General features: G+C 33.0%; 1 protein-coding gene across 3 annotated transcripts in view; it reads left to right on the top strand.

Annotated features, from left to right (window-relative positions):
• The window catches only part of DIP2 (disco-interacting protein 2), a 44,295-nt gene that overhangs the window by 5,813 nt on the left and 17,524 nt on the right, over positions 1-20,958 (top strand). For all 3 annotated transcript variants that reach the window (XR_013878445.1, XR_013878446.1, XM_080156824.1), the window contains exons 5-12: positions 2,045-2,317; positions 2,941-3,387; positions 3,781-3,980; positions 5,114-5,239; positions 5,810-5,916; positions 11,332-11,555; positions 15,488-15,682; positions 20,449-20,534. Coding sequence is in view for 1 of the 3 variants with exons in the window: in XM_080156824.1 (XP_080012950.1) it covers positions 2,045-2,317; positions 2,941-3,387; positions 3,781-3,980; positions 5,114-5,239; positions 5,810-5,916; positions 11,332-11,555; positions 15,488-15,682; positions 20,449-20,534 (1,658 nt within the window). In the remaining 2 variants the exon portion in view is untranslated. The remainder of the gene's footprint in view (positions 1-2,044; positions 2,318-2,940; positions 3,388-3,780; positions 3,981-5,113; positions 5,240-5,809; positions 5,917-11,331; positions 11,556-15,487; positions 15,683-20,448; positions 20,535-20,958) is intronic.

The raw sequence follows: 20,958 nt of genomic DNA, 5'->3' as shown, positions 1-20,958 counted from the left end.
GCTTTAAAATCGGGTTAATATTTTTTTCAAAAATGACCAAAGTTGGCGCCGGGGGAAAAATCGGTAATTTCAAAAGAAATTAAAATTCAACTTTTAAGGTCATAATTTCATGTTTTCTTTTGTCAAATCTATTATTCCATATGGACTTTTTAAGAATTAGGCCTAAAAATGAATAGAACAGATAAAAAACAAAAAAAAAATTAATTTTATTTTTTGAATCAAAATTTTGCGAGGAAAAAATCAAAATTTCTGGTTCCTTGAAAAAAAAATATTTTTGACATAGGAGGAATAGTCCGATCTTTATGAATTTTTTTGTGGTTAATCCCAAATCACCTATACTAATTATGATTTATTACGCTTGTTTGGTCGTTTGGCCTTTTTTCATCGATTTTTTTTAGGTTAAAATGTAGTCAAGATTTTTTGCAAAGATGACACTTTTGCTTCAAATTCAATTTTTGAGGTCAATTTTTAAAAAATTTTCATGTTTTTTGGGCTAAATCTATAGTTCAATGTGAGCTTTTTTAGGATCAGGCCTAAAAAGTAATAAAATACGTTTTTTTCTTATATTAATTTTAAGTTTAAAAAAAAAAAATTTTCGAAAAAAAACCCCGAAAATTCGCGTCTTTCAAAAAAATTAATTTTTAACATAGAAGGAATAGTCCGATCATTATGAAACTTTTTGTGGATAATCCCTATAACCTATACTAATTATGATTATTTATGTTTGACTGGCCGTTTGGCCGTTTTTCATCGATTTTTTTTTGGTTGAAAAAAATTACCGATATTTCCCCCGGTGGTGGGGAAATATCGGTAACTTTTTTGCGGTCAATTTCGGCCAACTTCTAAAAGTCCTAGGATAATGTCCTTTTAGGACCTGATAGTCCTTTCCGTAAGCTTTCTACTGGTCTTGGTTTCATTTGAAAATATTAATATTTACCCCATTTTTTTTTCAAAAAAAACGAAAAAAAACCGAAATTTCCCCCCCCTTACCCTATAAAAAAACGGATTCCGGATCCGGATTCGGATTCCAAAATTGGCCGAAAATTGGGCGGATTCCGGATTCCGGATTCGGATTCCGGATCCGGATTCCCATCACTAATTAGTAGCCTATTCTTTAAATCTTTAGGTACCTATTTAAGCTTCTTTTATGTACCTTACTACCTATGTGGTCTGTTGAATTTTTTTAGGGGGTTATATTCTGGAATATTTTGGTAGGTATGAAATTAAAGTCTAAAATCTTCCATTAAGGCAAAATGTATCGTTTAGGAACTGTCAAATAAACTTTTGATGTAATCTTAAATAATACATAGCTAATGTAAACTATTAAAAAACCTTTATACCCATTGTATCTATTACTTAAAAAGGTCCTACCCCAAACGTAGGAGTCCCAAACATCGGAGTGGACAAACGCAAGAGTCCCAAACGTCGGAGTGGACAAACATAGGAGTGGGAAAAACGTCGGATTGGACAAACGTCGGAGTGGATATTGCTTAAGTAAAACGCAGGAGTGTCCGCTATTTTAATAATATGACAATTTTGAAATTTGTTTATACCCCTGTCTACAAAATAATGGTTTTGGCCGCAGCGCTCGGCCCCCTAGCCTGCCTAGCCGCAGCGCTCGGCCCCCTAGCCTATAACCTAACCTAACCTAACTTAGAAAAATAAGGGGACCGAATAAAGGGGGGGGGGGGGTTGGATAAAAAAATTCAAAATTGAAAAAAAATCAAAAATAAAAGAAAAATTCAAAATTGAAAAAAATATTTTGGGACTCCTGCGTTTGTCCACTCCGACGTTTGTTCAAAAAATCCTGCGTTTGTCCACTCCGACGTTTGTCCCACTCCTGCGTTTGTCCCACTCCGACGTTTGGGACTCCTGCGTTTGTCCACTCCGATGTTTTTCCACTCCTACGTTTGGGACTCCTACGTTTGTCGTGGAACCCTTAAAAAGTCGATAACTATTTATATAGGTATATCATAAATATCATAGAACATTTTTGATTATTGTGATGTTTTTAACTTTAAATAATTTTAACTTTAATTTTTAGAGTTTCCAATGGATGTCACGAGTGTTGCAGGCAGTGGATTCAATCCATACAGTTGGACTTTACTGCCTGGCCCTTGTCCCCCACAACCATCTGCCCAAAACTCCTCTGGGAGGCATTCACTTGTCTGAGACGAAGAAGAGGTTCCTGGAGGGGACCCTGCACCCCGTGAATGTGTTGATGTGCCCACACACGTGTGTAACAAACTTGCCTAAGCCGAGAGAGATTCATACGGATGTTGGTCCCGCCAGTGTTATTGTTGGCAATCTGGTTCAGGTAAAAAAATATTCCTCAACTAATCACTACAAACTATTTTTAATAGTAGTTTAGATGTTTTTATATGAAAAATGGAGTACAAACACTTTTTCCATAAATAAATTTGTATGTGGATCTTCAATATTACTAGCTGCTGTGCCCCTAGTATCTAGGGGCTCTGTATTTTGAGAGCTAGGAAAGGGCCAAATTTAGACTTAAATTCTGGACAAAATAGCCTAAAACCATCCCAGGACATATGTGAAGCTTCCCTTGAATAGAGAACTCAATTGTTACATTAGTAATCAAAATCTTTAAATACAGACAAAAAAATCCTTATTCCTTTATATAATAGAACAAGCGGATGCGCCCCTAGCATCTAGAGGCTCTATTCTAAAGGATAAATAAGGGCAGAAAAATAGCCTAAAACCATACCCAGACTTTATCTATAAAATAAAATAACCTAAAACCACCTCAGGATACTTCAATGTAAAGGAGAACCATATCGGGTCAGCGGTTAGCAAGATCCTTCGCTACAGACTAAAAAAGCTTATTACTTTATATAATAAGATACCCTTCCTAAAGGGTTTATAGGATAAAAACTTCAAGATTCTTAAGTGTTTAATAAAGAGTTAAAAATATTGTAGGGTAACAGATTAGCTGAGGCCTCTGGTCGAGATATTGGCGGTCTGGAGGACGAAACAGTTGGCGGCGAACCCGGCACCAAAAAGCACCAGTTTATCGGAGAAATATTGCGTTGGAGGGCGCAAGCAACGGCCGACCACGTACTGTTTAGTTTATTAAACAACCGCGGTGTGGCCACTCAAACATTAACCTGCTCGCAGCTGCACAAGAAAGCCGAGAGGATAGCGTGCCTGCTTCTGGAGAAGGGCAGGCTCAACACTGGTGATCACGTGGCGCTCATCTATCCGCCTGGCGTGGATCTGATTGCAGCCTTCTATGGTTGTCTGTATGTGGGTGTCGTACCCGTCACCATCAGGCCCCCGCATCCACAGAACTTGCAGACAACGCTGCCGACTGTTCGCATGATTGTGGATGTTTCTAAATCTGTTGTGATTCTTAGTTCTTCCCAGGTATTATTATTGTTTTTAACACAAAAAAAATCACGAAACCTCAATTTTTATTTTAGTTAGAACAAAATAAAGCTTTTAAACATGTATAAATCTTTTTATTCCAGCGGTTGTGGGAAATAAAGTAAAACAATGAGAAATCTATTTCTTATATCTACTAACTGAAAAGACGGACATTATTAAAAACATGTATGTATTGTATAACGTAAATATGCTTGAATTTTTCTTCGAACATTTGTTTAGTTCTTTTCATATGATTAACCAATACGCCAATCATAATACGGATTAATACGAAGATTTTTTGATGGTCTAAACTCTAAAAATTAGGTTAAGTTTCTCAAAGACTTATAGAAATCGCTAATTTTTAGATAATGATATTAAATATTCTATTTTAAGGTGATAAAACTGCTAAAATCCAAAGAAGCCAGCAACGTGGTGGATATAAAATCCTGGTGTCCTACCCTGGATACAGACGAGCTGCCCAGGCGCAAGTTACCCGGGGTGTACAGAGCCCCGACCCCAGAGCTTCTGGCATACCTGGATTTCAGTGTGTCGACCACGGGTATGCTGGCTGGAATTAAGATGTCCCATGCCAGGTATTTTAAAATTTATTGTCATTAGAAAAGGACAGGTGAATGGGGCGTATTGTGACAGAATAAAAATTGGCAAAGAATATAATCAAAGGGAATAGTGACATTTAAGAAATTCCAAGCTTTTTATTTCTTCCTGAGGGGGGGGGGGGAAGGAGAAAATTTCGACATGTGGTTGGGAGTAAGTCTACTACACGGGCTTTTTAGATGTTGTCCAAAAAAATGTAGTCATGTATTTTATAAATCTTTCTAACAAAACATAATATACTTATTTGTGATATCAATTAAGTATTAAAAATTAGGTACCTATTAAACTTTATTTTTCATTCAAAAACTTTTAAAAAATAAAAATTCAATTTAAATTTAATTGACTAAACTAAGAACTAGCTTAGTTTAAATTAAATAAAATTTAAATATCTTGTGCAGCAACTTACACATAGTTCAACTTTAAATAAAACTTTGAATCTTCCCATTTTGTTGAGTTTATTTTTTTAGTTTAAACAAGAATCTGCCAGTCAGAGTCAGTCACTTTAGAATAAAAGTGCATTTGCATTTTCTTTTCAACTTTCTTAATCAGGGTGTATTAGATTTTCTTCTTTTTCTTCTTGCCTTGCTGGGGTGTGGGTGTGGGAGTTGGCTCCCGGGAGAGATGTGAATATATGCCTAGGAAGTGTGGCTAATGTATAAAGTTTTCCAAGTATATTATGTATAATGTACAACATTAGTGGGTGTGCAAATACAGTTCTTTTTGTCTTCAGTGTAAATGTAAGAATTTAAGAAATATATAGAAGATGATTTGAATTTAAAAAGGGGCCTTAAAACTGTAGGATCTCAAAAAATAAATTTTTTTTGATCTATTTGTAGGTTTTCTAGATCTAAAGGAATAATTTCATTTTTAATTACTTAGCATACGTTGTATTTTTCTTTAAAGTAAACCATTTGTTATTAATTTATTTCTTTAAGTGACTTTTGTCAAATATCTTTTTTCACAATTAAATTCTAACTTATAAAACTTATAAACTCCAGAGAACTATTCAAAGACAATTATTTAACTTACCATTAAAAATTATTCCTACTTTAAACCATTTTGTTAAGAAAAAAGTTACTTTTGCAACACCCTAACGTCCATATTTTATCAGTACAACTGCCCTGTGTCGAGCTATGAAGCTCCAGTGTGAGTTGTATCCTAGCAGACATGTTGCCCTCTGCCTGGATCCATATTGTGGCCTGGGCTTTGCGCTCTGGTGTCTCAGCTCTGTATACAGGTAAACATTTTTTGTAATTTATATAAATAAGTACTAAGCTACTCTTTTTTTAAAAAACACTACAGGGGATTTTTAGCAAAAAATCTTTAAAAACTTATATGATGAATTTCCCCCAGATTTAAGATTTTTTGGATAGGCCTCCAGGTTCCGGAGCTCCAGGCCTCCAGGTGGTCTCTGTACAGGTAAAATTTTTAAAGTTAAAAATCAACTTATAAAACAGAATATGCATATTTTTTCTTCAAATATGTGAATAATATTTAAAAAGATGCATATTTTGTTTTATAAGTTGACCTGTAGCTTTAAAAAAAAAATTTTATTTTTCATTTTTACCTGTACAGAGACCACCTGGAGGCCTGGAGCTCCGGAACCTGGAGGCCTATCCAAAAAATCTTAAATCTGGGGGAAATTCATCATATAAGAATGATTTTATCCCTAATAACCTATCCTCTCAGTCCAAAGATAAAGCCTATACTCACCGTTTACGCAAATGTGTCAGAACTTCCCCCCCCCCCCCCTTGATAATAGGATGATGTTAACAAAAGATATTTGAACCTTATTTATTAATTGCAGTGGTCACCACACAATTTTGATCCCCCCGAGTGAAGTGGAGGCTAATCCCGGCCTCTGGTTGACCGCTGTCAGTCAATACAAAGTTAGAGATACATTCTGCTCTTATGGTAAGTTCATTTCTTGATTTCTTTCGAAACCGATTGATATCCGTTGGATTAGAACCGGTTCTCATCCATACAAAAAAAATGTCTAGCATCGTATTATATCCAGTTTTCTACAAATATAAAATGAAAATTATAAGATTAAATCCAGTTTTTTTAGCCCGTGCCTTCGGCATCTCGGGGCTAAAAGAAAATAGTTTTAATCTTTACAATAGGTGGATCTCTTTTTTTTTGGCCAGCTACAAGTTTCACTTTTTTAGAGTACATTATAATCTGGTGTGAGATATAAGTAGTACACTCATAGTTACTTTACTCTCAAACTTTACAGTTTTAAAAAAGAAAAAAAAATTCCAAATAAAATCACGAAACCTTTTTCTCCAAACCTAGAAAATATTGTGTACATAAATCAATGTGTTGCTTGGAAGATAATTTTAGTGTTTGTTTGTGTGTGTACTACACGCAAGGAAATGCACAAGATTTAGTAGATTGGCCTTCTCGGGTTTATACATTACATTAATATTTGGTATTTTCAAAATTGGGTTGCATTTGAGAGGTAGGTACGCAACGTAATGTATTTATTACATTAAAGACACTAAAAAGACGCTCATAAGGTTAGGTAGATTATTTTTTGACCTATCCTATTTTTTTCAACTCAAGAAATATTTACTTAAAATATGAATATAGAAAATACATGGTTATTATAAAAGGGGAAAAATTGTCGTCAATTTAGGGTGCCAATATGAACTAGACATATTTATTGGTCAGTTCGTTCATCCAGTAGGAAGGGAGGGGATGGGATAAAGGGAATGGAAGCTACAAGTTTCACATTATAAGAGTACATCATAATCTGATGTAAAATCCAAGTAATAATAAATCCATTACTTAAATGCTAACTTGATATTACTTGCTATTAAACGCTTTTTAAAGTCCAAGAAAGATTAAAAAACAGTAATGAACTCTGATGGATCTGAAATTGATAGGACAATGGTCGATAAATGGATGTATATCCTCAATGAACATATACAAAATTACCTAGTCAGAAGATTGCTATAAGTGGTTGAAACGTTTGAACATTCAGCTTAACGAACCAACCAATCAAAATTCAGTAAAATTCCACAAAGTTTTTAGGTAAGCCAACTTTGGGGACTAAAGTAATAAACATCCAAATGTCCCATCCCTCCCTTCCTTATGCAGTATAGTTTAATTAGGACCACTAAAAGCTTCTCTGAAGTTTTAGATTGTAAACAAATCAGTCCATCCAGAGGTTTTGAGATCTTGCTGGACTTAGTTACTAGTATTAATAGTCCTCCTTTTTTTGGCAAATAGTTTTTCATGTTTGTCAAAATACTTGTATCCAAATCTATGTTTTGCTCTTTTTAATGCTTGTATTTCATAATATTTGTTTTTATCCGTAGAATTATATAACAATTTACATATTCCAAGAAAAACAACAGAAAAATATGTAAAGATACAGGAATGACAATTAAAGTTTTAGAAGTACTTTACAGGATTTGAATTTTTCTTTCTCCTTATATCTTCCAAATCCTTTTTTACACTTGCAAATATTCATATATGCAAACTCACAGTTTTCTGATTTTATTATTATTCCATTATTTAAGATTCAGTCTTGTACAAAATACATATTTGTATAGAGAGAAATTATTCCTAGCGCAACCTGATATCTTGAAATTTGTAAATTAAAAAGAAAGTTGTTTAATTAAATTTACTTCCAATGTTTTACGTTATTTAGAAGACAGTGAAGCTAATTCTAATTAATTCTACGTCTTGTCAATGTACATATAAGTTACTTTTTATTTATCTTACGTGGAAATTTTTAAAAATCTTGTGAATATTTTTCAAAAAATAAAACTAAACATTGTTTTTTTTTCTAGCAATGGATTTATTATTACTTGAAACTTACACCAGATTAACATGTACTCTAATAAAGTGAAACTTTTAACTGGCTAAAATAACGATCCAAACCCTTTTTACCCCATCCCTCCCCTCCTACTGGATACACGAACTAGCCAATAAGTGATGAGTCCAAGTTAAGTTTATTAAGTTCAATATTATTTTTTGCTTATTGCAAAGACTATTATCATACTATCAGTTACACCCCTAGCTGTTAGGGTCCTCAGAAATGAAATATATACAAAAATGACTTCTGCCCAGATTAAGCTTCACTGGAATAGAAATTAAATGTCACTCGGTTGAGATCTTAAAAGAGAAAAATAAAAACCAATATTTGATAATCCTTATACTAAAGTAACAGGATGTTTGTCTGTGTGTCTGTACCGTAGGATCTCGCTAACCGCTGAACCGATCGGGTTCTTCTTAACAGGGTATATTCTCATAGGTCCCGGGAAGATTTTTAACTATTTTGGGGGAGGGTACCACTACCCTCACAAGAGAAATCACAAAAAATCGAAATTTTTTTTTACGTTTCTTGATTTTAGAAATAGAGTTCAACGCAAACATAAACGTCAAACGCAACATAGACATATTTTAAATATAAAAAAAACATTTAAGTGCTTCTAGGGGCGTAGCCGCTAGTATTAACAAAAAGGAAGGGAACAATCGGCTGTTTATTTTACTAGTACCCAAAGTTTTATATTAACGTTTTCTTATTTGTTGGTTTAAAAACTTTGGGGACTTAAGTGATTTTTTTTATTGGTTGATTTATTTGATTTAGTTGAGCGTCTAAACCTTTCAACTACTAATTGTAGTCAACAAAAAGGATAATTTTGTTTATTATCATTGTAGATGTATACCATTTTATCGGCCTTATCCCTTTAGATCCCTGAATATAGATGATTTCCTTATTAATGTTTATCTGCCAAAACTCATGAACATAACAAAATATTTAATATTCCCATTAATTGTGAACCGCGACATTTACATCCAACTATTAACCAAGATCATATAATATAATAACATGTAAAAGTTACTAATGCTACCATTATTGTTTCAATATTTCTTTGTGTGTGTGTATGTGATACTTGCTATGCATTTATGCAAATATTTCTTGCATTTGGCACAATTTCTGAATCGGGGGTGGGGAGGGTGGGCCGCGCTTGTTTAGGATTTTACCAAGACAAATATAGCAGTCACATTTTGTGTACCATTAAATAAGCCGACAAGATTTATTGGACATTTAAATTGTGGTCAAGAGAAGGGCATTTATCATAATTCTTGGTCAATTGTCGCCTGAATATGTTTAGGTTATGGTTTTAATAGTTCTTGGAAAGTTTTTTTTTACATTCTTAGATGTCTCTTAAACGAAGAAGATTAGTTTCGATGAAAGCGATACTTTTCCAAACAAATGAATAAAATACAGAAGTTTATTTTAACTTAAATTTTTATGCAAAGATCCAATAAGCACATAGAAAAAAAACTTAGAGATGTCGCCATGAAAAAGTTGAAAGAAGTTAGGGAGCTTAAGGGATAAGACAATGGATGAAATATTGATATTCAACCCTAATGATAATAAACAAAATCGCCCTCATGTAGATTAAGATTTTTTTTTTTAAGTTTGGACACTAATTACTAGTTACGAACCAACAAATCAAACCCAATTTTTAAATATAACGTAGTTCTATAACTTTGGGTACCAGTGTAACTTACGATCCAATGTTCTCTCTCTCCCTGAAAGAAATAAAGGAAGGATAGGCAACTTCACATTTTTTTGGGGGGCATTTTCGCTTTCCCTGACGTATACACATTTATATTAGCAAACTGACAAGTTAAACTTGTTGATAACAATGTCATTAAAATGGAATCGCTTTAATCATAAGTAAGAGCATTACAGATTGAGTAATTGCCCAAAAATGGCCTATTACTTGGACACACTATATTCACTACTTAAATATTAGAATTAAAGTTTTATCCAATGTGACAATAGATAAATAAGAATAGACAATCAATTTGAATGAAAATGCATAATGTTCTCTTTTGTAGCAAAACGAATAAGCAAACAAATGACATAATAATGTTTCAAATGCTTATATGTCTCATCAGGGAGGAAGGGGACAATATTGGCTGTTTATTATACTGGTTCCAAAGTTTCATAATAACATTTTTTATTCGTTGGCTTAATAACTTTGGTGACTTTAGTGAATTCTTATTGGTTTATTCATTAATTTGTGTGTTCAAACTATTCAACTAATGATTTTAATCTATAGAAGGGGTATTTATGTGTATCATCATTGGGGATGTAAATCAATTCATCGGTCACTGTCTTATCCCTTAAAATCCCTGATATGTAAAGCTTTGTCCCTCTATTGTAGTAACTTATGATTTGACTGCACTGCACTATCATGTACAATTACACACATTGACATCATGTTCTACCACCAGTGACAACATTCACCACATATCTGGCACCTTCTGCATATTAGTGCTTTTCAGGGGGGGGGGGGACATTGGGATGTTTATTACACTGGTCCTCAAAGTTTTATATTAACGTTTTCTTATTAGGAAAGGTATTATTCTCTAAGGTTTTTTTTCAATTTTGAAATTTTTTGTCCTTATGTTTTACCATTTCAACATTCACCACATCTTTGGCACCTCGTGCATATTAGTGCTTCTAGTTGTGTAGCTTATAAATCAAAGTTGGTGTTTGTCCGCCTGGCTTTACAACTACTTACATCAATAGAAAAGCTTATTGAGAAAAAGGGTAATTTTTTCGCGTACTTTCCGTAAAGTTGTGTGTTAGCATTTAGTCAAATGCGCTTATTAAGTCAAAATGTTCTTAATTTTGACCATTTGATATATACACACTTGGTCAAAATTAAGTACAGTTTGACATAATACGCGCATTTGACTAAATGCTTATTTACAACTTTACGGAAAATACTCAAAAAAAGACCCTCTTTCTCTGTTGCTATCATTAAAAAAGATGTCAACATTTTTGTGTAAACTTAGTTCAGCCGTCAGTATGACTGTATGAAATTACTTGAGGATGCCGTAGTACTTGTTATATCATAACATTTATTTCACATTTACTGCATGAGCGTTCATATTCCAAGTTTATGAAGCATCGTTAAATTTTCATGGATTTTTAAAGAGTTTGTGGTTATTTGGCCAGATTTGAATAATTAAAATAGACAAAAACATTAACATGGTCGTTTTGTTTTCGCCCATTTTTTGATAGATCAATAGTTTTGATGTATTTACGTTGTATGAGGTAGATCACTTTTTTACAGTGACAGTTTTACAAGACTTAAATTGTAATTACTAAAAATTTGATTAAATTAATATTTTACTGTTGGATTACTTCATACATTTACAATCAGCTTGTTCATCAGATTTATATATGCTTGTAGCTACATAATAAAATTAAAATTGGATGGGTATTTAGGTATTTTGTATTATTATTTTTTTTTTTAATGAATATTAAAACTAATTTAAAATATATTTCAGGAGTGATGGAGTTATGTACCCGAGGCCTGGGAGGTTCTGTAGCCCAGCTCAAGTCCCGTGGGGTTCAGCTCAGCTGTGTGCGCACGCTCGTGGTTGTCGCCGAGGAGAGGCCTCGCATAGCTCTCTGTAACTCATTCACAGCTCTGTTTGCGCCCCTGGGGCTCTCGCCGCGCGCTGTTTCAACATCGTTCGGATGCAGACAAAATATTGCTATTTGTCTACAGGTAAACCTTTTTTACCCAAAAATGCCCTGGGATCTAAAGGGATAAGACAATGTCCATTAAATTGATATCTATCCCCAATGATGCTAAACAATTTTGCCCCTTCTGTAGAATAAATTTAATGGTAAAAACGTTTAAACACTCAACTTAATGAATCATCCAATAAAAAATCACTTAAGACCTCAAAGTTGTTCAGCCAACGAAAAGAAAACGTTATTGTAAAACTTTAGGGTATAGTAAATTAAACAGCCCATTGTCCCCTTTCTCTCTGGAAAATCTAGTATTTAAATTCTAGTTTCTTTATGTTTGGCTTTGAAATCCATTAATATCTGCTGGGTTTGAACCATTTCTAAGCCATACCCCAAAAAATGATGTAAAGCATCGTAATACAGGACATTTTCCATGAATATCAAAATTAAAATATAGATTTAAAACCTGTTTTCTAAGCCCGGGCCTTCGGAAAACTTATTTTAATCTTATAACTTTTCATTTTGATATCCGTGGAAAGTTGACTATATTACGATGCGATAAATAACTATTCCTTGAAGGATTCAGAAACTGAGTAAGAACTAGGTAGTTTTCATGTTTCTCATAACATGCATCAATTTGATTTTCACTTTTTCCCTAACTTTGCAAAAATGAATTCGGTGCAAAATAGATATTTTTGTACTGTCAATACATTATCAAAGAAATATAGAATTAATATTGTTCATTTGTACAACGTAAGATTTTTTATTAATTATAAGCATTTAGGAATTCTGTCTTGAAAAGTAGACTAAAACCATACCAAAACTTGAATCTAAAAATGTAATAGTCTAAAACCATCCCGGGACATGATATAAAACTTTCTCAAAATGGAGAACTCTATCGGTTAAGTATATATAGAAATCTTAAGCTATGGACATTACAATCTTATTACTTTATATAATAGGATTCCTACCCCATTGATAGGGAAGTAAAAGTTAAAATGAAAAATACTTTCAAAACGTAATTATTGTTATTTTTAAACTGAAGTTAAAATGTTCTTTATTGGTAATATGTGAGGTTAAAATATGTTAATGAAAATAAATCAAAAACCAACATTTAGACAAACGGACATTCTGGTATCTGTTTTTGTTACAAGTTTTCTTCAAAAAAAAGTCAAATATCTAAAAAGAACAGAAGGACGGACAAACCTTTAATGTAAAAAGCTTTGTTTTCTCAAAAAGAATTTTATAAAGTTTGAGACTTGTTGTGAGAGATATAAACTTGACTCTTCACCTTCCCTGAAATTCTTAACAAAATTCCAAGAATTTTTCTGGCTCCTGTTTACACTTTATATACAACAATTTTAGCAAACATTTTTACCATTTGCAATTCTAGAATTAAAAGAACTACAGCAACATGGGGGATCCATTCTATTCAAAAATTGAAGCTCAGGCGTGTTAGTGCAAAAAAGTATTTTGGCAAAGCTGTCAATTGTAAAGTGTGCAGAATATTTGCACCTCTATCTCCCCCCCCGCACCCTCGCACCCTCGCACCCCCGCCCCACCATGCTCCTCCCTTTTCACATTTCCTTCCTGAAACTTCCTATCACACTCTCTCTTCTATAACTTTTATTCAGCCCCCCCCCCTTACCCACTCTTTTTTTTCCATATATTCTAATCTTTTCCCTTTTTTTCAGGGTCATTTCTAGTGGGATTATTTCTTATATCAAATATTGGGTTTTTATGTTGTTTTGCGAAATTATTTAGGAATCATTGCAATTTATTAGATTTTTCATAGGAAGTATAAGAATTGTAGGTATAAAATACATAAATGGAAAGTTTTATTTATCATGATGTACTAGAATTCAGTGAGTTTTATTAGTTCTTTTGGATTTAAGTTTAATATAAAAGAAACAACGGATTTTCATTTTTTTAAAATTTGTAATGTGTATTTTATTTAAAAACTTACTAAGTAGGTATTACATTGAAATAAGCAAACTTGATAAAAAATGTTTCTTTTTAATATGGTCTATTACAATATATAAATGTAGTATTCAAAAGAAAAATTTGAGAGAAAGAAAATTATTTTAAAATGATCTTCCCTTCTATCCCTCTGTATCCTTAGGGGAAATATCCCCGTCAATCAAGGATTTTAAGGGATAAGACAATGAATTATAAATTTCCCCTTGAAATTATTGGGTGAAAAGTTAAGACATTACTACTGTGAAACAATTCGATCAAAATTCAATAAAAGTACCCAAATTTTAAGATCCAACAAATAAGGTACGTTTTAATTTACGTGGTCCCCTCAATGAATATATTATTACTTGAATTTACACCAGAATTTCATGTACTCTTATAAAGTAAATCTCATAGTTGGCTAAAGAACGATACCCCTATCCACCCCTTTTACCCCATCCCCTCCCCTCTTACTGGATGAGCGAACTGACCAATAAATGATGTCAATGTTAGCAACCAAAATTGTCCACAATTTTTCCCCTGTTATAATATCCACGTATATTTTATATCCATTGTCCCCTCCCTCCATGATGACTCTCCACCCACACCTGTAAGTTAAATTGAAATTGAGCGGTGGCTGGATGGCAGATGTCAAAATTGTCAGAATCTTGTCATTATTCATTCTTTTAAACTCTCACCACTATAGGGACACAAATAAAGACTTTCAAGAATAGATTTTAGCAATTTAATATAGTTTTTAAATGATTTTTTTAAAATTGTGCCAAACCTTTTTTTAAAGCCAGCTTACATTTATTTGTTGCACTTGGTTCAACCTTATTACAATATTTTCAACCAAATGTCAACCAAAAAATCAAGTTTAAATCACTAGCTTTTTTTCTATCCCAACTGTCTTGGACGCTTATCCCTATTTCACCTAATATCTCTGGTCCTTTAAGCAATTTTTGCAGATAGGTATATTTTACATTTTCCTTATAACGTCAAGTCTATAGATTTTAGATTTTATTTTTGAATATATTATTTAAAATTTTGTAACTTTTAAAGGTTTGATCTTATCCAGCTGAAAAGATATGCCCAGACAATTTTGTACTGGATATTTGAAAGAATTGCCAAATATCTAGACTAGATATTTCATACCTTTTCAACTAAATATAAAAATAATTCAAAATTTTCAGATTATCCACAATTTTATTCAAATTTTACATATAGAGATAGTTGTTCTAAAAAAAGGTTAACAACATACATAAGTAGGGAGGCTCTAAGTATTAATAACAATGATGACAACATCCATAAAAGCAAAGCTCTGAAACTGTAGGACAAACGAACGTTAACAATTGTAGAGTTTCAGAACTGAATAATCAGAATATAAATGTGTAAAGTCGAAACAAAATTGTAAGTAAGTTTGTTGAAAAACTTCTTAAACACAGGATAATGTTTAAGAACATACTTTCATTTTTAAGACTTGATTATAGAGATGCTTCGCTTATAATATTGTACTTTGTTGTCCTTTCGTATTCCAAAAATCAGATCAATCGGATAATTATATCACATAAAATTTGTTGTTGAAAAGTTAAAAGTTAACACGTTGAAAATGGACGTACTGACCTAATTACTATAGGAAACATCATGCAAAGTTTGAAATCGATAGGACAATTCTAACAGGTCTAAATTAACGAAAAAGGCTATTCGTTCCGGACGGACCGACCCAAATTATAGAAAACCTTCGCTTTCAAAACAACAATCAACAACAGAAGTAAAAATGTAATTTAAAACGTAGATGTTTATTTTAGCGAAATACAAAAATCTTTAATAGCAACAGAAAAAAATTACATTTCTTCATCATAATGTCTATATAAAAGACACAGCAAACCAACAGACGAACATAGTAAATTATTGAATGTTTGCTCAGTTGGCATAGGAATCTTCACAAAAGACTACAGCAGTCTGAAGATATCAGCTGAAAAAAAGTTTGTGATCAAATTTTATATTTAGGGTGCAAGTTCGCCAGATCCTTCAACAGTGTACGTGGACCTGCGTGCTCTGCGCCATGACCGGGTCACTCTAGTGGAGCGGGGCGCCCCCCACTCCCTCCCTCTCATGGAGTCGGGCAAACTGTTGCCAGGAATGAGTCTCGTAATAGCGGATCCAGAAACTAAGGGCCAGTGTGGTGACTCTAATTTGGGCGAGGTAAGTTTTTTATTACATGGCTTGTATTGCACAGAATTTTCAAAAAGGAATAATTTGTTTAAGCGGAAAGATATAGAATACACTTGGATATTATGAGTCATGACAGGGGCAAAATTTCGTCAATTTAGGTTTCTAACATGGACATCACTTATTAGTCAGTTTGTTCATCCATTAGGTGAGGGGATGGGATAAAGGGGGTGGATGTTGGATCGTTATTTTAGCAAGCTACAAGATCAGAGTAGATTAATCTGGTGTAAGATCCAAGTAATAATACATCCATTCTGATGTGTAGAATTTTTTAACGCCAAAATGCTAATATTATGAGAAAGATAATTTTTTTTCAATGTCAAATCCTTTTAAAACTTATTTCTACTAGTAATGGTTATAATCATCCTTATTTACAGAAACATTATAGCATAAATTTTATTATTTTCTTTATTTTTTGATAGACAAATGAAGAAAAATGATATGTGACTAAATGTAATAAGAATAAGTTTTGTGACCCAGTAAAAATAATGTCATCAATGAAAGAATATATTTCACAAACTTTTTTCAATATTTTCTTTCCTTTCTCAATCAGTTATAAGACAAGGATGACAACATCAATAATTAGCCAAGTACAAAAATCATGGAATGGTAAAGGGACAAAGTGAGTTTTAGAGTAGACGTTCAATTGTCATAACAAAGAATAGAAAGAGAGACGATATGCAAAAGCTAAAGAAAATCACGAAACCTTTAAAAAGTAAGGTAAATGTCTATTTAAGACTGACTGACGTACAGACAGACATATTGGCACATATGTCATAGGAATCTTCATTGAAAATTTCAATTGTCTATCTTCAATAGCAGCCGAGAAAATTACATTTCCTCCGTAGCGTTACGGACAGATAGACAGACAAAGGGGTATATAGAGACACCAAACCATTTTCTACCATCATTGCATTACAAAAAGAATCCTTTTCTGTAGTTGTATTCTTTTTTCCATCAAGGGATTGGACTGGACATTAGGCTGTTTATTACACTAGTCCCCAAAGTTTTATAATAACTTTTTCTCATTCGATGGCTTACCAACTTTGGGGACTTTTATAGGATTTTGATTGGTCGGCTCATTAAGTTAAGTGTCTAAATTTTGTAACTACTAACAGTTCTACAGAAGGTGTTATTTTATCTATCATCATTTTTGATGTACGTTAATTAATTTGCCATTGTCTCATCCCTGTAGATTCCTGTCTTTTTTCTCGCCTGTCCCCCACAAAAATGTGAAATGCACCAGAAGAAACCAAAAGTTGGAGAAAATATTTTATGAACTAAGTTTTTTTTTGTGTGTGAATTGCATTCCCGCTGTCCCCATCCTTTTCTCCGTGGGCCCTTATGGTTGCTACACGAAAACTGTTCTTTTAAAAGAAATAAATGTATTATAATCCTAATACCTTCCTGATTTAAGTTAAGCTTGACTTCTAAAGTGATTAATATCAGTTAGAACCGGTTCTTAGCAATACTGAAAAATCATGTATAGCATCGTATTACCGACAATTTTATTCAAATGTTAAAATATAATTTGTAAGATTAATAACAGTTTTGTTAGCACGGGCCTTCGGCTTCTCGGGGAAAGCTGTCAATAATATCATGCTATAAAAATCTATTGTTAGTTTCTAATTAAAAAGATGCTCAACGTTATTTTTGATTATTTTTATAATAACCCCATGTACCTTTATTAGAACCTATAAAAATTAATTTTTATTATGAAATATGTGAAGTTTGAATTAATAAGGTTTAATAGCATTTCTCTTTTTTGTTTTACTAGAGGCTGCGCCTTTAACAATTAGAGCCTCTGTATTAAAGGAGGGTGAAAAATAGACTAAAACTTTCTCTGGACCTATGTAAAGCTACCATAAAATGAAGAACTTAATCGGTTCTGTGGTTATTGAAATCTTTAGCTTAGGACAAAATAAAACTTGCATGGGAATATTAACTCAACTCTTATTTTAATTCTTCTATGGTGCTGTGCTAGGAATATCAATCCAACTCCTATTCTATTCTTCTATGGTGCTATGCTAGGAATATCAATTCAACTCTTATTTAATTCTTCTATGGTGCTGTGCTAGGAATATCAATCCAACTCCTATTCTATTCTTCTATGGTGCTATGCTAGGAATATCAATTCAACTCTTATTTTATTCTTCTATGGTGCTGTGCTAGGAATATCAATCCAACTCCTATTCTATTCTTCTATGGTGCTATGCTAGGAATATCAACTCAACTCTTATTCTATTCTTCTATGCTGTTATGTAGGAATTTCAACTCAACTCTTATTTTTTTCTTCTATGGTGCTATGCTAGGAATATCAATACAACTCCTATTCTATTCTTCTATAGTGCTATGCTAGGAATATCAATTCAACTCTTATTTTATTCTTCTATGCTGGTATGTAGGAATTTCAACCCAACTCTTATTTTGTTCTTCTATGCTGCTATGCTAAGAATATCAATTCAACTCTTATTTAATTTTTCTATGGTGCTATGCTTGCTCACTAACCACAAGTTTTAAACACTAGGGTTCACTCTCAAACTTTACTTTTCAAATGAGCTATTTTGTGCTAGCTGGAAAATCTGTGCGTGGGTGTGGGTGTGTGTGTGTGTAGGTGTATGACATATTAATGTGTGTGTGTGTGTATGTGTATGACAAATTAGTGTGTGTGTCAAGTAAAGTACTAACTTATTTTGCATCATTTTTCCTCATTTTTCTTAGAAATCTTTAACTGTTTACTTTCCACAAACTTGGACATTTTTTGTGGTCCAAGGTTGAGATTTGAACATATTTATTTCTGCTTCCGTAAAAGCAGGCTTTTGTGCATTTCCCATCTGATGGAATGGGTTTCATCTGTCAATCAATGCAACTCCCTAGCGTCTTCTATCTCCTTGTGCACCATCAGGGAGTGAGGAGATATTGGACTGTTTATTACACTAGTCTCCAAAGTTTTATAATTACGTTTTCTTATTAATTGCCTTTACAACTTTGGGGAATTATATTGAATTTTTATTGGTTGGTTCATTAAGTTGTTGCCAAAATGTTTTTAACCACTAATTGTAATTTACAGAAGGGGTAATTTTGTGTATCATCATTGGGGACGTACATCAAATTATCGGCCATTGTCTTATCCATTTAGATCCCTGCACACATAATCATATCATAAATCTGAAGGAATAAGACAATTCCGATAAATTGATGTACATTATCAATGATGATTCACAAAGATACAGATTACAATTAGTGGTTGAAACGTTTAGACACTAAACTTAATAAACCAACCAATCAAAATCAAATTAAAAAAAGTCCCTATAGTGTTAAGCCAACTAATAAGAAAACGTTATTATAAAACTTTTGGGGACCAGTGAAATAAACAGCCCAATGTCCCCTTCCTCCTTGTAATCATATACCAACATGTTGGGATGGGGTAATCAATTTTTAGAAGTCAGAGACTAGGTTATGGCATCTTTAACATATCCAATTAAGCAATTATTTTAGGACCCAAATAAGTTAATAATATTCGAAACGTATTTTTAAATGTCTGGAGTTAGAGGCAAATTAGCCTTTAATATACAAAGATGCCTGTTTTTTTGATAAAGTGTGATGCCCTTGTGTCCTTGAGGCAAGGTGGAAATAAGACAAGATAAGCAGCGGCACCAACCCGAGAATTTCTAACCAGATAAAGGCCCCAACATAAATTGAAATGTTGTGCTTAGCATCAACAAAATCTTTCTTCCTAATTGGCCTTGGCTGCATTTTTTTTGTTCCAGATTCAGATCTACTTTTATAAGTGATTAGTCTAATTTTGTTGAGTGGCTGCTGGCATATCATGAGAATAGAAGTAGGTTGGAGATTAGTTGGTTAGGTGAGGTGACCATCTTCTTCCTTAAGGCTTTCAACACATTCTCTCACACACACACATTTACACAGACACACACACAGACACATACACACACACACAACAGGGATGTAGTGAGATTATTCTGTAATTACACTAGTCCTCAAAGTTTTGTGATATCCTTTTCTTATTCGTTGGCTTATCAACTTTGGGGACTTTTATTGAATTTTGATTTGGTTTCAACCACTAATTGTTATCTACATAAGTGGTAATTTATCGGTCATTGTCTTATCCCTTTAAATCCCTGCACACACAAACAGACATCTACATCTTTATACACACACACAGACACATGTACACACACATGCACACTCTCACAAACACACTTACCACTCACACAAAAGGCATTAACAAGAAACCTGGATTAAACTAAATTCTTTTTGGATAGAAATATAATATAAGAATTAAATCCTATTTTAGTGATATGATGTGAGCCTGCCTGTCCGTCTGTCTTTCTGTCTGTTACCTAACAATATCAGAAACTTTTTCATTTTACAATAATAAACAGAGTATAATAGTCATTTATCTCATCGTATTATGGACAGCTTTCTGCGGATATTGAAATGAAAAATTATAAGATTAACCAAACTGTTATTAATTTTATGATTTTTTTTGTAAATTTTCGTAGAAAATTTTCTGCAATACGATGCTATACATATTTTCAATTTTGCTGAGAACAGGTTCTAATCCAGCGGATATTAATCGGTTTCGAAGCCATACTTGAAATATTTTTTTAAGTCCCAAACTTTTTTTGAAGGCTATTTTTTAGTATTATTTATTTTTGTTATTCGCATATGTCAAAAAAGTATTATGAAACGAATTGATAACTATTTTTATTTAGATCTGGGTTGAGTGTCCGCACAATTCCACTGGTTACTACACAATCTACGGAGAGGATGCAACATACAACGATCATTTTGCTGCAAAGTAAGTTTACCAGGGATAAAGGGATCGGACAATGGATAGATAAATAAATCTCCAATCCAAAGAGGGAAATTTTTCGCGTATTTTCGGTAGTGTTGTGTGTTAATGTTTAGTCAAATGTGCTTATTAAGTCAAACTGTTCTTAATTATGAACATTTCATATTTATACATTTTGTCAAAATAAAGAACAGTTTTACTTAATACGCGCATTTGACTAAACGCTAACACACATTTTTATGGAAAATACGGGAAAAGAATGACCCTTTTTATATCGAAAAGGTTTGCTTCTAGGGGATTTCACAATTTTGGGGAGAGATAAATTTTTCTGCCATTGTCTTCTACCTTTGTGAATATATTTGTTTTCTTGATTATGGAAAGGAGGGGGAGGGGGGGGGGTTAGTTTGGTTGCATGTTAGACAATAACTGC

This window comes from Acartia tonsa, chromosome 4 (assembly GCF_053477335.1).
Source record: "Acartia tonsa isolate MP-2025a chromosome 4, ASM5347733v1, whole genome shotgun sequence".
Taxonomy (NCBI): Eukaryota; Metazoa; Arthropoda; class Copepoda; order Calanoida; family Acartiidae; genus Acartia; species Acartia tonsa.
The sequence above is the reverse complement of the archived record's forward strand: the minus strand, read 5'-3'. Positions and strand labels throughout refer to the sequence as shown.